Here is a 13,912-nt window from a genome sequence, read left to right on the forward strand (position 1 = left end):
AAAGTTTTAACATTCTATTATGAAGCCATTGTGGTGTTAATAAAGAATTGTAGGATAGAATCATGAAAGTATTTTGGGAAGAATGTCTTAAAACCTGACAAGACATCTATTCCCTGTTTCAAACCATTAAATTTGTTATTGCAGAATACTGATATTTGGCGCATTGCATAGCAAACTTTTTAGGCAAAATTGATTATCATTATCCAAAAGACAAATTGTTAAAATTTGCTTCTATGCATGCTTTTGTATTTTCTGTAAATTTATGCATGCATCCCATTAAGAATACATCTACTGTATTTATAAACAGCCCTTCTATGGGAGAGAAGTTTATGTGATTGGATCACGTTTACTCTTTTGAGTTTCTTTCTGCTTCAGCACAGATAATCGAATTGCTTGCTGTAGCCAGTGTTTTGAAATGTTGAAAAATCAAGCTTTAATTTGTATACTGATAGCCAATATATATAGCTTAGGGCTTACAATTTGTTGAAATTGTTCCTTCTTTGTTTTTTTTTTTTTTTTTTTTTTTTTATTATTACATGTAAGTACACAGTAGCTATCTTCAGACCCTCCAGAAGAGGGCTCCAGATCTCGTTATGGATGGTTGTGAGCCACCATGTGGTTGCTGGGATTTGAACTCAGGACCTTCGGAAAAGCAGTCAATGCTCTTATCTGCTGAGCCATCTCTCCAGCCCGAAATTGTTCCTTTTTAAGATACTGCTAATTCTCAAATTTTGCAATTGTTTATGCATATACTTTGTCCTCTCAAGTTAAGAGAAAGTATTGTTCCTTTAAAGGACGTTTAAAAACTCATCCTGGACTGCCTGGACAAGACCCCTTAAGGCAATGTCACATCAGATTTGTATCCCAGGCAGATTATAGGTCTTACATAGAACAATTTACCGTATAACCTCATTCTTTACATCATCAAAATAGTAATGGCTTGGCATAATGTTGATGTTTTTAGAGAATGTGCATGTCAAACTGCAAAGACTGAATTGAGTGCTTGAGACATCCCCACAGACAACCTTAATCCTGTTGCCTTTAACTTTTGACTTTGTATCTCAAGCAGATCGGTTACCTCCATACAGGTTTGCCTTCAGCAAAGCTCAGACGGCAGTTATTCATCGCTATGAAGAAATGCATCGGGTGCATAGTGTGGCTTTGGTCTGAATGGGGAAAAGGTGTGCGATGAGGGCCAGCAGTCAAAGGCAAGCCACTGATGTTCTATGACTCTTATCAACCTAAGACAGAGGCAAGTGCCAAGAGGCCGTGTTTGTTCATAATAAACACTAAAAGGCCGTGTTTGTGCAAATAAACACAAGCAAGCTGTATGTGTCCTCCGGGACGGGTAACAGAGAGTATAGACTCAGTCCCAAGCCAGGCAAGGCCGCCAGCCATCATAATTCCCAGGCCCGTAATCGTCATGGAGCATAAGTAAATCTTATACCCCAGTCCAGCTAATTTTTAATAAATAAAAAGGGAGGAATTGTGCCCTCCCTCTAGCCTTGAGTGGGCTGAATCAGACCTTGTTTTGCCACAGTCGGCTAGCCCACCTAGGGTGGAGTCTTCTGATCTAGATGAAGTCTATTGTCCTGCCACATCTGCAGCTTCCTGCAAGAAGCCACTACCTGCTGAGCAGCTGAGCTTGTCTTCTTCCTTAGGAGATCCTAGCAAAGCTTTGCTCTCCTTTGATGAGATCCTGTCAAAGTGGGGGATGGGTCCACCCCCCTCCCTTTAAATTCAGACTTTAGAATTAAACATTGAGCCTTGATCAGAGAAACTTTGTCTTGGCTCATTATTTCTCTCGTCTGTCCTTCCCATGCAGTCCCAGCTTTCCTTTCAGGGACCCAGTTCTCCTTGGCCACTGGCGGCTACACTGCACAAGTTAAGAGTGATAGCAGGCAGGCACTTGACAGTCTTCTCCCAGGTACTCAATCAAACACACGTCAGGCACCATCTCACGTGGGCACTACAAATGTGGTTTGTAGTCAGCCCATGGCTGCACTTGTGCTAGACATTTTTTTTTTTTTTTTTTTTTTTTTTTTGGTTTTTCAAGACAGGGTTTCTCTGTGTAGCCCTGGCTGTCCTGGAACTCACTCTGTAGACCAGGCTGGCCTCGAACTCAGAAATCCGCCTGCCTCTGCCTCCCGAGTGCTGGGATTAAAGGCTCGTGCCACCACGTCTGGCTAAAGATTTATTTATTTATTATTATATCTGTAGCTGTCTTCAGATTCACAAGAAGAGGGAGTCAGATCTCATTACAGATGGTTGTGAGCCACCATGTGGTTGCTGGGATTTGAATTCAGGACCTTTGGGGCAGCAGTTGGTGCTCTTGACCAGTGAGCCATCTCTCCAGCCCCGTGCTAGACATTCTAAGAGGCCTGGTTCATACATCTTATAAAGCTTTCAGTCCATCACTGAGGGATGTCACGGCAGGAACTAGGCAGAGACTTGGTGGCAGACGCTGACACAGAGAGCATGGAGAAATGCTGCTCAACTTGCATTTTTATACAACCTGGCCCCACGTGGCCTGGGGTGGCCTGACCCACAGTGGCGAGGGCCCTCTCACATCAATCATTCGTTCTGAAAATGCCCTATAGAACTGCCTACAGGCCAGAGCAATCCAGGAATGACTCCAGTTTGTGTCAAGTTGGCACGTGTACCACACTGGGCTAGAGATGGATCATGGAGCTTCTATCAACTGAGTTGCACTTCCAGGTCAGCATCTTTATTTTTGATTTTTTTTTATGTTGGCCTTTTATTTATTTGTTTATTTTTGGTTATACTAATATACTATAAGGCATGAAATATAAATTTAGCACCGTATGCTTGCTTCATTATTCCTCTTTCTGCCACTAGCTTAAAATCTACTATTTTCATGACGTAAACATATTAACTTTTGAAGACAGGCCAGTAAGCCCTAGAGAAGGAAGCAGGTAGAAAAAAATGGAACCACAGAAACTGTCCACTGACATAGCTTGTGAGTCTGAAGAACTGTCATGGTGGTCACTTAAGGAAACTACTGAAGGATTCACTTTTGTCAATTAAAAAAAATTTTTTTATGTATATGAGTGTCTTGCCTGTACATACATCTGTGTACCACATATGTGCCTGGTGCTTGCAGATGGTAGAAGAGGGTGTCAGATTCCCTGGAAGGAGTCAGGGATACTCTCAAGCCACCATATGGGCACTGAGAATAGAACTCGGGTCTTCAGCAAGAGCAAAAAGCACTCTAAAACCGCATAGCCATTTCCCCAGCCCCTACCCACTTATGGAAAGATTCTTAACTGTGAGGTGTTCAGTAAGTAGTAGGTAACCCTTGAGGTGTACCTCGGGCAACAGATAATAAGAAATGCCTTTTCATATGCAAACTGTATTCAGGCCACAAAGTTTAAATGCAGAAGCGAACCCTGTTGTTTTACTAATAGAGACATCATCATCTCTAAGAACAGTCATCTCCTTCTCCTGACCAGGTCTACATGGCTGTCCTCACAGTCCCATCATGTCTACTTTCTTGGTAAGTTCAGCCTCGATGGCGTCCTAGAGGAAGAAAACAAGCCAGAAATAAAGACATGGAAGAGATGGCATCAACCTCTACTGATAATTAAATAAGAGAAGTAGAAAAAGAAAGCATTGAAGCAAACGGTTTCTTTATTTGTTTCTTTTTTGTGGTACCAGGAACCAAACTGGGGAACTCATTTACGCTAGTCAAGCCTTTGGCTACTGAACTCTATCATCATCCCTTGGTGTTCACTGTATGCACATGTATGTGGACATGTGTGTCTGAGGAGCTTCTATGCCAGGCAAGCCCTCTCTACCACTGAGCTACACTGCCAGTCCTTGTGCGTATGTTCATGTGTGTAGTGCTTTGAAAGAATCCCCATATGCAGCTTTAGCTAGTTTCAGACCTGCACCGATCCTGCCTCGGCCTACTGAGGTGTTTGGTTTGTTTGTTCTTATTTATTGTTTTGTCTTACTTTGTTTGTTTGTTTGTTCCTTGTTTTTTGAGACAGTGTGCACACTGTACTCCCAAGCAGTTGGACCTCATCACTCACCACAGCTTAGAAGGCTTATTATCTCAGTTGAGTAACTGCTAATTTAAAAGGGGAAAATGAAGTAAGAAAAATGAGAAGTACTTACTAATTCTCTCTTTGCCTCTTCAATTTTCAGTTGAGCAAGAGATGGACTCTTATAAAGGAAAACAAACAAGGAAAGCGTCACGGTTTATGAGAAGTCTCACAGGGCTCTTGCTCGGATCTGCTGGGGCTATTGAGGGAGGAAGAGGCCACTGCAGCTGAGGCTTTGAAGTCACTGCCCTGTTCTAGTCTGGGGTTCTTTTCGACCACAATCAAGTTGGGGAGGAGGGTTTATTTGGTTCATACTTCCATATGGCTCTTTATCATTTAAGGAAGTCAGGACCAGAACTCAAACGGGGCAGAAAGCGGAAGGCAGAGACTATGAAGGAGTGCAGCTTACTCCCCATGGCTTTCCTGCCCAGCCTGCTTTCTTACAGAACCCAAGCCCACCAGCCCATCGTTCACCCCACCACATGGGCCGGTCCCTCTCCCATCAATCACTAATTAAGAAACTGCCTTACAGCTGGATCTTTTTTTCCAAGACTGGATTTTTCTGTGTTGCCCTGGCTGTCCTGAAACTTGTTCTGCAGGTCTCCGTGTGTGCTATGACCCCCACACCCAAGATAAATACATAAACATAACAAGACAGGGTCACACTATGTAGTCCAAACTGGCCTTGAGTTCGAAATCCGCCACCTCCCAAGAGCTGCGGTTATAGATGTGGGCCGCCAGGCTAAGCCTGCCGCTGCCTTTTTTCCTTTCTTTATTCTTTTGGTTTTCTGACACAAAATTTCATTCTGTAGCCTAAGTTATCCTAGAAAGCAGGGACCCTTCCGCTCCGCTCCGGCCTTCCAAGTGCTCAATGACAAGTGTGAGTCACCATTCTCAATTCTGCCACGGATTTTAAATCCTTGAACACAAACCCACTATTTTGATAGTTTAGTGTCTTTAGAAAACAATTAGAAAACATGACTCCAAGAAATCCCATAGCAACAGTTACCGGCATTAAATCTAAATAGGACTCCAACTTCTTCTTCAGGGGTATGGTCTGCTCTTTTAACTCCGAGAGTTTCTAGAAATGCAAAGAGAGTTATACAGTAACAGAAATACCCACAAACAACTAACTAGTGCTCATTATTGAAATAAAATGCAACGAAGCATTACTTTTCAGGGAGTTATTTATTTGTGGTGCTAATGATGGAGCCTACAGCTTCCTGAAGGTTGACAAGCAATCTGTCACTGAGAGACACTTGTCAACCTGCAGGTGTTTTAAATAAAGAATCAAAAAACTGATCTGGAAGAAAAAAAAAAAAAAAGACGGGGGTGGTGGCCAAACAACAACAAAAAAAACTGGGCTGGAGAGATGGCCCAGCAGTTAAGAGCAATGGCTGCTCTTCCAGAGGTCCTGAGTTTAATCCTTGATAACCGCATGGTGGCTCACAAGCATCTATAATGAGTTCTGATGCAGGTGTACATGCAGATAGAACACTCTTCTATATATAAAATAAAAAAATAAATCTTAAAAAAAAAATCAAAGAGCTTCAAGTAGATCACTCATTTCTAGTAGAAGAAATCCCTTTCCAAAGTATTTAAAGTAAGAACGCTACGGTCCTCCTCATTTACTACAGCGGCTAGCAAGATGGTTCAGGAGGAAAAGGCATGTGCAGCCAAGCCTGGTGAACCAAGGGGTTTTTTTTTGTTTGTTTGTTTGGTTGGTTGGTTTTTTTTTTTTTTGGTTTTTCAAGACAGGGTTTCTCTGTGTAGCCCTGGCTGTCCTGGAACTCACTCTGTAGACCAGGCTGGCCTCGAACTCAGAAATCCGCCTGCCTCTGCCTCCCGAGTGCTGGGATTAAAAGTGTGCACCACCACGCCCGGCTGCAACTGGAGTTTTTGACAGTTGCAAGCTGCCATGTGGGTGTTAGGATTGAACCCTACTTCCCTATAAGAGAACAGCCAGTGCTCTTAACTGCTGAGCATCTAACTAAATTATCCAATTCTGTTACAGCAGCAGAAGCCAGGCTAAGACGGGAAGCGTACCTCTGAAAGTGCCGCTAGTGAGCGATGAGACAGAGATGCATCCATGCCTCTGGCTGAAAGTTGCTCCTGCAACGTGAGGAAGGAGAGTTCTGATGAAGGGTCATTTGAAGATAACCATCATGAAACTTTTTTCAACATGTAATAAAGAATAGGTACAGGTCACAAATTAAAGAGCACGCATGCATCTAAGCTACGTTAGCCCTGAGTCCTTTCTACAGTCAGATGTGGGGAGAAGATGGTGCTGGTTAGCCCTGAGTCCTTTCTACAAGTCAGATGTGGGGAGAAGATGGTGCTGGTTAGCCCTGAGTCCTTTCTACAAGTCAGATGTGGGGAGAAGATGGTGCTGGTTAGCCCTGAGTCCTTTCTATGGTCAGATGTGGGGAGAAGATGGTGCTGGTTAGCCCTGAGTCCTTTCTACGGTCAGATGCGGGGAGAAGATGGTGCTGGTTAGCCCTGAGTCCTTTCTACAGTCAGATGCGGGGAGAAGATGGTGCTGGTTAGCCCTGAGTCCTTTCTACAGTCAGATGCGGGGAGAAGATGGTGCTGGTTAGCCCTGAGTCCTTTCTACAGTCAGATGTGGGGAGAAGATGGTGCTGGCAGAAGGGTTTCCATGCCTGGCTTTGAACCTGGAGCTGCTGCTCACTAGGTGAGGAAACTTGGGCAGGTTCCAGACCTTCCCTGTAGCTCCCTGGTCTGCAGAGAGGACCGCTAATGCTTCCTACGGTGAGGACAAAGGGCTAAAAGGCTCGAAAGGTCCAAAGGCTCCACACAGTGCTTCATACGCACCTCTGCAGCTTTGATTCCAAACCGGAACTCCGCTGCCTTCGCTTTCAGGAAGTCCATGTTCTGAAGGCGACTGTCAACCTTGGCCTTTTCTGCAGACAGTTGCAGCTCTGCTTTCTTGAGATCGCTTCCAAAAGCAAAATGAAAGCACGTACTTCTTCTCAGCAAATGATTATTTAAAACACAAGGAAATCAGCTCCCTCTTTTGGGAGTTAAGTCTGGCTTAGCCAGGACAGACAGCCTACTTGCCAGCTATTGTTATACCACGAGTTTTACATCCAGACCACAGTGCACTCTCTTGGGCCATGTGAGACTTTTCTCAAGGCACATAAAATAACATTAATTTCAACCTATAACAATTATTCTTTTTTATTAGACTTTTTAATTTATTATGTATATGTAAGTACACTGTAGCTGTCTTCAGACACCCCAGTAGAGGGCGTCAGATGTCATTACAGATGGCTGTAAGCCACCAATGTGGTTGCTGGGATTTGTACTTGGGACCTTCATAAGAACCGCTGAGCCATCTCTCCAGCCCCCAACAATTATTCTTGGATAAGCTAAAACTGCTATTCAAAAAAGTGATTTATTATATCTTAAAGCCAGTTTGAAACAAGATCATAAAGACCTCTTTACTATATGTGACCTGATCCAGTGTCTGACAATTATATCTTCATTATTTTTTTAATATATCTGTATGTCACCAAGTTATTCTGCATTTACATAAATGCCAACCACTGGCTCTAATCTCTGGAGCGAGTAGAATCTAAAGGCTCACAGCATCAAAGAGGGTCATTAAAGCTGTACTAAAAAGGCACACCAAAATATGGACTTGAGGTGGTAGTTTGTGGGTTAAAACTTTTGAAAATTACCAATCTCCGTATTTTTAATATTGCAAGAATCAATACGAGGGTGATAAACTGCCTAAAGCACATGGGAGAGTAAGAAGCCAAGCACCTCCTGAGTCGCTCAGGCAGCCCTGGCCTTGGGCTGCTGCCCCAGTCTTCCCGTAGCTGGCATTGTGGGCTGGTGCTACCATGCCCCACTTGACAATGTCCCACTAAGCTCTTGATAGCTCAAAAATACCAACACTTCAACTCACTCTCGTAGACATTTTTCTAACACCAGCGTTGCCGTCAAGTTCTTTTCAAGTTTCCCCAGTTCAAGCTTGATTTCTTCGCTTTTGGATTTGGTACGAAAAAGGTCAGATGTCAAATCATTCACTGCGGGGATGAAACTGAAAGAGGGGCTTGGTCACCCTAAAAGTGATCTCTACAGAGTTTACATGACCCTGCCGCTCTGTCCATGTATATGACTGTCTCGGGCTGTGCCCATGGCCTGAAACGCCCTTTAGCCGACAAAACAAACGTCCATTTTCCCTTCAAAATTTAGGTAAGGCTGGGTATGGCAAGGAACACCTTTATTCCCAGGACTAGGAGGCAGAGGCAGGCAGATCTCTGAGAGTTTACATGGTGAGTGGTGACTTCCAGGCTAACCAGGGATATATGGTGAGACCCTATTTTAATGAAATAAAAACAAACAAACAAAAACCCTAAAAATCAAACAAACAAAAACCTCCCCCAAACACTCAGGTAAGGTTTAACCGTCCTGAATTCACACCTTCTGTCTATGCTTGCCAGGTACAGCATCTTTAGTCTTTCAGTGCAGCTGTTACCATGGTAATATTCTCTCTATTGCCCTTCTCTTTCCCTTGACTAACCTAAGTACAAATTGTCTTGGAAGGCCATGTCTACCTCCCTAGACATCTCTGCTTCCCTAGTATGTATGTACACACACACACACACACACACACATACACCAAGTTAACTTGGTTTCTGCAGAATGGATTTGGTCTACCCTGCTGCTATGTAGTCTACATATTCTTACACCACCACTCTTCAAGCATTATATAAATCCCAAATTCTACCCCTGGCAGTTATGCACGGCACGCGTACATACTTTCTGATTGTGGTAAGCTGCAGTAATAGTCCTAGGTAAGACATGAGCACCAACAGTAGTCATATGAGCTTTGGAGCCACGATTTACCTCGGGGCCCCAAACTTTCCCTCCCTGAGCTTCAGTCTCCTCTGAGGACGGGTGGGAGAACTACAGTTATATAGACAAGATGTCTACCTCAAACAACGAGAGTCCTTAACTTACTCAGTGTTGTCTGTGACCAAAATTTACCATGTTCAACCAGATCTTTGAACCTGCTACTGTTCCTGTTTGCTTGTTGTGGGTGGGCTCTCACACAGGCCACAACGGCCTCCAGCTTTTTAGGAGGCTAAGGAAGATGACCGTGACCTTCCAATCTTCCGCCTCCACCTCTTGGCTATTGAACTTCTTGTAGGTACACACCCACACACCCAGTCTCCAGCAGGCCTAGTTTGCTTTCTCGTGTTGTGATGAGCACCAAGACCAAAGGCTACATAGGAAAGCGTTTCTTTCATCTTATTCTTGCAGGTCACAATACATCACTGACCGACGTCAGGGCAGGAACTCATACAGAAACAATGAACTCTACTTCCTGACTCCATCATTCTGGCTCATTGAGTTTTCTTATACAACCCATGACCACCTGTACTGGCTGGTTTTGTGTCAACTTGACACAGCTGGTGTTATCACAGAGAAAGGAGCTTCAGTTGAGGAGATGCCTCCATGAGATCCAACTGGAAGGCATTTTCTCAATTAGTGATCAAGGGGGAAAGGCCCCTTATGGATGGGACCATCTCTGGGCTGGTAGTCTTGGGTTCTGTAAGAGAGCAGGCTGAGCAAGCCAGGGGAAGCAAGCCAGTAAAGAACATCCCTCCATGGCCTCTGCATCAGCTCTGCTTTCTGACCTGCTTGAGTTCCAGTCCTGACCTCCTTTGGTGATGAACAGCAATGTGGAAAGTGTAAGCTGAATAAACCCTTTCCTTCCCAACTGCTTCTTGGTCATGATGTTTGTGCAGGAATAGAAACCCTGACTAAGACACCACCCTCCTACCGTATTGCTGAGTTAGCCAGAATTTAGCACACAGACCAGCAACAAACAACAACAAGAACCTCTCCTCAAACCAACAACCAACCAACCAATCAACTTGCTTCTGCATTCTTGTACTCACTGCTAATTTTCTATGCAGATTTACTGTGAGAACCAAGAGAATCTTAGGTCAAGGCCGGATAGAATAGCCTCCCACGGGAACACAGACCAAAACCATCACAATAATTACCTTGCTAGTGAAGTATCTTTTATTTCCAGGGCAATTGCGCTGTCCACCAGTGCATTCAGAAACCGGGAACCAGACTTAGACAGATTGGCAGGTGAAAAATTCACACTCTCCATGAGAAAGTCTTCAAGACGTTTGGCTGAAATGATACAGGAATTTCATGGTGTCTCAGATGTTTTGTCCCTTTTGTTTTTTAAAGCTTTCATTATGTTTTGTTTCGTTTTGTTTGAGATTTATTTTGAGCCAGGCATGGTGGTGCAAGCCTTTAATCCCAGAACTCCAGAGGCAGGCAGGCAGACAGACCTGTGATTTTAAGGCTACCCAGGTCTACAGAGAGTCCCAGGAGGCTTGTGTATGGCCATGTGCACTTTGAGTGCAGGTGCCCGTGGAGACCAGAGGCGCTCCTGTCTTCCGAGGGTTGGTTCTGAGGATGCATAACACCATATTCGTAAAATAAATGCAATTTTTAAATGCACGATCTATGAGTGAGCACATGTGCGCACACATGCACACACAAATAAAATATAATAAAAATTTAATGATAAGAGATCTGGGAGGTAGGGCTGGAGAGATGGCTTAGCCGTTAAGAGCGCTGAGGTCCTGAGTTCAATTCCCAGAAACCACATGGCGGCTCACAATCATCTGTAATGGGATCTGATGCGTTCTGGTGTGCCTGAAGACAGTTACAGTGTACTCATGTACATAAATAAATAGATAAATCTTTAAAACATAAATAAAATTTAAAAAGACAGAGATCTGCAAGGCATGTGGGGGTAAGAAGGGGTAATGGGATGGATATGATTAAAATATGTTCTTAGACGGGGCAGTGGTGGTGCATGCCTTTAATCCCAGCGCTTGGAAGGCAGAGGCCCTGGGTCTGATTTCTCACACAATCATGGAAGGAATATGACACCTTCTTTTGGCCTCTGAGGAAACTGCAAGCACATGATCCAGACTTACATGCAGGGAAAACACACAGACACATGAAATAAAATCTACAAATGAATAAAATAGTAAAAAAAAATTTCTGGAAATATTCTTACAAAACCCATATATATATATATAATATACACACACACATACATATATATGAATCCACATAAAAGGAGGAAACATGGGAGGTTCTTGTGATGGAATTGCCTTACTCTGATTGTGGGAGTATTGTAGATGGCACACCAGGCTAGGCTGTGGTGTTGCACGCCTTTAATTCTAGCACTTGTGAGGCAGAGGCAGGCAGATCAACATGAGTGAGAGGCCAGCCTAGTCTACAGAGCTAGGATAGCCAGGGCTACACAGACAAAACAAGGCACACCAAACACAGTTAATGCTAATTTAAGAAGACTACTGGAAAAAGTATGTATGTGTTAGAATTAAATATAACTGCAGTATATTCAAAACATCATATCCGGTCTGGAGAGGTGTTCAGGTTTCTGGATGTTGTTGTTTTTGAAACAAGGTCTCTCTAGGAAGCCCTAGTTGTCCTGGAACTCTCTATCTAGACCAGGATGAACTTGAACTCAGAGAGATGCACCTGTCTCAGCTTCCCCGGTGCTGGGATGAAGGGCGTGTGTCACTGTGCCCAGCTAGAGAGAGCATTTGCTCTTGCAGAGGACCCAGGTGCAGTTTCCAGCACCCACATGGTGGCTTACAATCACACTCAACTCCAGCTCCTGGGGATCCAACAGCCTCTTCTGACCTCTACAAACACCGGACATACATAGGTGCTGGCAAAACCCTCGCACACATAAATCTAACTTTAAAAAACTATATATACCAAATGTCTCCACTTGGTTAAGCATATGGCAAATCGATGTCAGTTTCTGCTTGGTGTGCTGTCATCCTCAGACGTGGTGGGGTTTTTTGTTTAAATAGAATATGGAAAAGTGAGGAAGAGCCCTAGGGTGGGAGGGATTCGATAAGAAGTGGTGTCCCAGAGGAGCCGCTGTTCCCACACTTTGCTTCTTCGGACCACACATGACCAACAAAGAAGGGGGAACACCTTTCTGAGACAGTTTTGCTGTGTGACCCACGCTGACACTGCAGTCTCCTGCCTCTGCCTTCTGAATGCTGGGACTGTAAACTTGCATCCCAGCGCTTGGCCTAGCAGGACATTTTAAAGCCATTGCATGATACATGACCCATGGTGGTCTGTCCAGTCTCACACGCCTCCTGGCTGCCCCCTCTGGTGTCCTGCAAGCTATGTACGGGGAAAGAACTACTAGAATCTTTTGTGTTAGGCTAAGAAGCTTTTGTTTTGTTTTGAGACAGGATCTCATGATTCACCCAAACTGACCTTGAACTCACAGCTATCCTCCTATCTCTGAAGTGCTGGGGTTAAAGGCATTCCTCTCCCAACTCCCACCCAGGCAAATGTTACTATCTGTTAGGACTCACAGTTTTAAGAAGACATACTATAGAGAAACTCCTAATTTTGAAGTTACAATAACAGAGCAGAAGCCAATTTGTCAAAAAATTATAATAATTAATAAGTAGTCTACACTAATTCTGTACAAAATGTAGCTTACCTCTACCACCCCTTCCAAAGCTCTAGACTTAACTCACCTTCGGATTCATATTCACTTGCTTTCTGTTTTAAGTCCTCTATTACCAGGCTGATGTCCCTGTCCCGGACCCTGTTGCGTTCTGCAAGGTGATATAAAATTTCTGTCGTCCGTGAGTTCATCTCATATTGTGGGATGGGATGGTCTCCAAATACCTTTTTCAACCACTCAGCGACCTAACCATTAAAACGTAAGCCTTGTTAGGATGGCAGAACGGAATCTTACAAAGGGGTGCTCTACAGCACCCTAAACGTTTTCTGTGACTATTCTGAGTCCTACTTCACATCCTGATTTGTCAGAAAGTGAGGAGGCAAATGAAAATAATCGACATTATCAAAGAGCATCACTCATTCCCAAAGCCGCAAATGCAGCCCTAGCAAGTGCCAGGCAATCAACAATTACCAAAAAAAAAAAAAAAAAAAAAAAAAAAAAAACCCTGCCTCACTCGGCAGATCTGTGAAAGCGTGACAGATTGGATAATTCCTCCCGCGGTCTGAAAAGTTAGTCGTCCCCAACACATTTTAAACCCCTGCCGTGCTAGGTAGGAGACGCCCGCCCGGAGTTGGGCTGCAGCTCAAGTGTTTACATTCTATTACTGAAGCAGCAGCGAATGGTCGAGGCTGGGCTGCAAGGTGGGTTTGTGATCGGAATCGGCCAGCCTGAAGCCAGGGGCTCCACAAGGCCAGGCTGGGAGACCGGGAAAAGGGAGGGAGGGCACGGCCTCTTCAGGGACTCCGGGCCCGCAAAGGGTCTCGGTCGCGACCGCACCGTGGGACCCGGACAAAAAAACAGCAGCGGCGGGGGGCTAGCCGATACGTGGCTCCGGGAGGGAATAAGCGGGTGCCCGACCCAGCTCCGGATGTCACCTGCAATGCTTTCTCCTCCGGCGCAGCCATAGCTGCCGCTCCCGCCACCTCAATCTCAAAGCCTCGCGGGGAACGTCCCTGGCTCAGGGCCCCGCCCCCTCGCCGTTGGGCACGCCCCTCGGGGCCGGGGATTCTGGGAGTTGTGGTTTTTACTGATTTCAGGTCAATGAAACCCTGGGACAGGGCTGACTAAAGGCGCCTGCTCTGCAGACCCGGCTTTGCTGCATCCCTGACTGGAGGAGTCCTCTGTGTTATAATCATCAAAGTGAGAAACGCTGCTAGAAACAATCTGTTTATTTTTTTTATTTCTTATAATTCTCGCTTGAATCAAGTTGTCTTGAAAAAAAATATCTGCAGCTTTCAGTTTTTAGTCAGCAGAT

General features: G+C 44.6%; 1 protein-coding gene across 1 annotated transcript; it reads right to left on the reverse strand.

Annotated features, from left to right (window-relative positions):
- Nucleotides 1–2,706: 2,706 nt before the first annotated feature.
- Nucleotides 2,707–13,621, reverse strand: Haus1 (HAUS augmin like complex subunit 1). The gene is made up of 9 exons (XM_021150826.3): nucleotides 13,533–13,621; nucleotides 12,668–12,842; nucleotides 10,109–10,244; nucleotides 7,999–8,133; nucleotides 6,900–7,023; nucleotides 6,114–6,179; nucleotides 5,077–5,148; nucleotides 4,141–4,188; nucleotides 2,707–3,540 (listed from the first exon to the last, which is right to left on the reverse strand). Exons 1-9 carry the CDS (start codon nucleotides 13,560–13,562, stop codon nucleotides 3,490–3,492), a joined length of 837 nt encoding a protein of 278 aa, XP_021006485.1. The 5' UTR covers nucleotides 13,563–13,621; the 3' UTR covers nucleotides 2,707–3,489.
- Between the last annotated feature and the right edge of the window lie 291 nt (nucleotides 13,622–13,912).

Source organism: Mus caroli, unplaced genomic scaffold (genome assembly GCF_978045245.1).
Source record: "Mus caroli unplaced genomic scaffold, Mus_caroli_1 scaffold_19, whole genome shotgun sequence".
In the NCBI taxonomy this organism is placed as follows: Eukaryota; Metazoa; Chordata; class Mammalia; order Rodentia; family Muridae; genus Mus; species Mus caroli.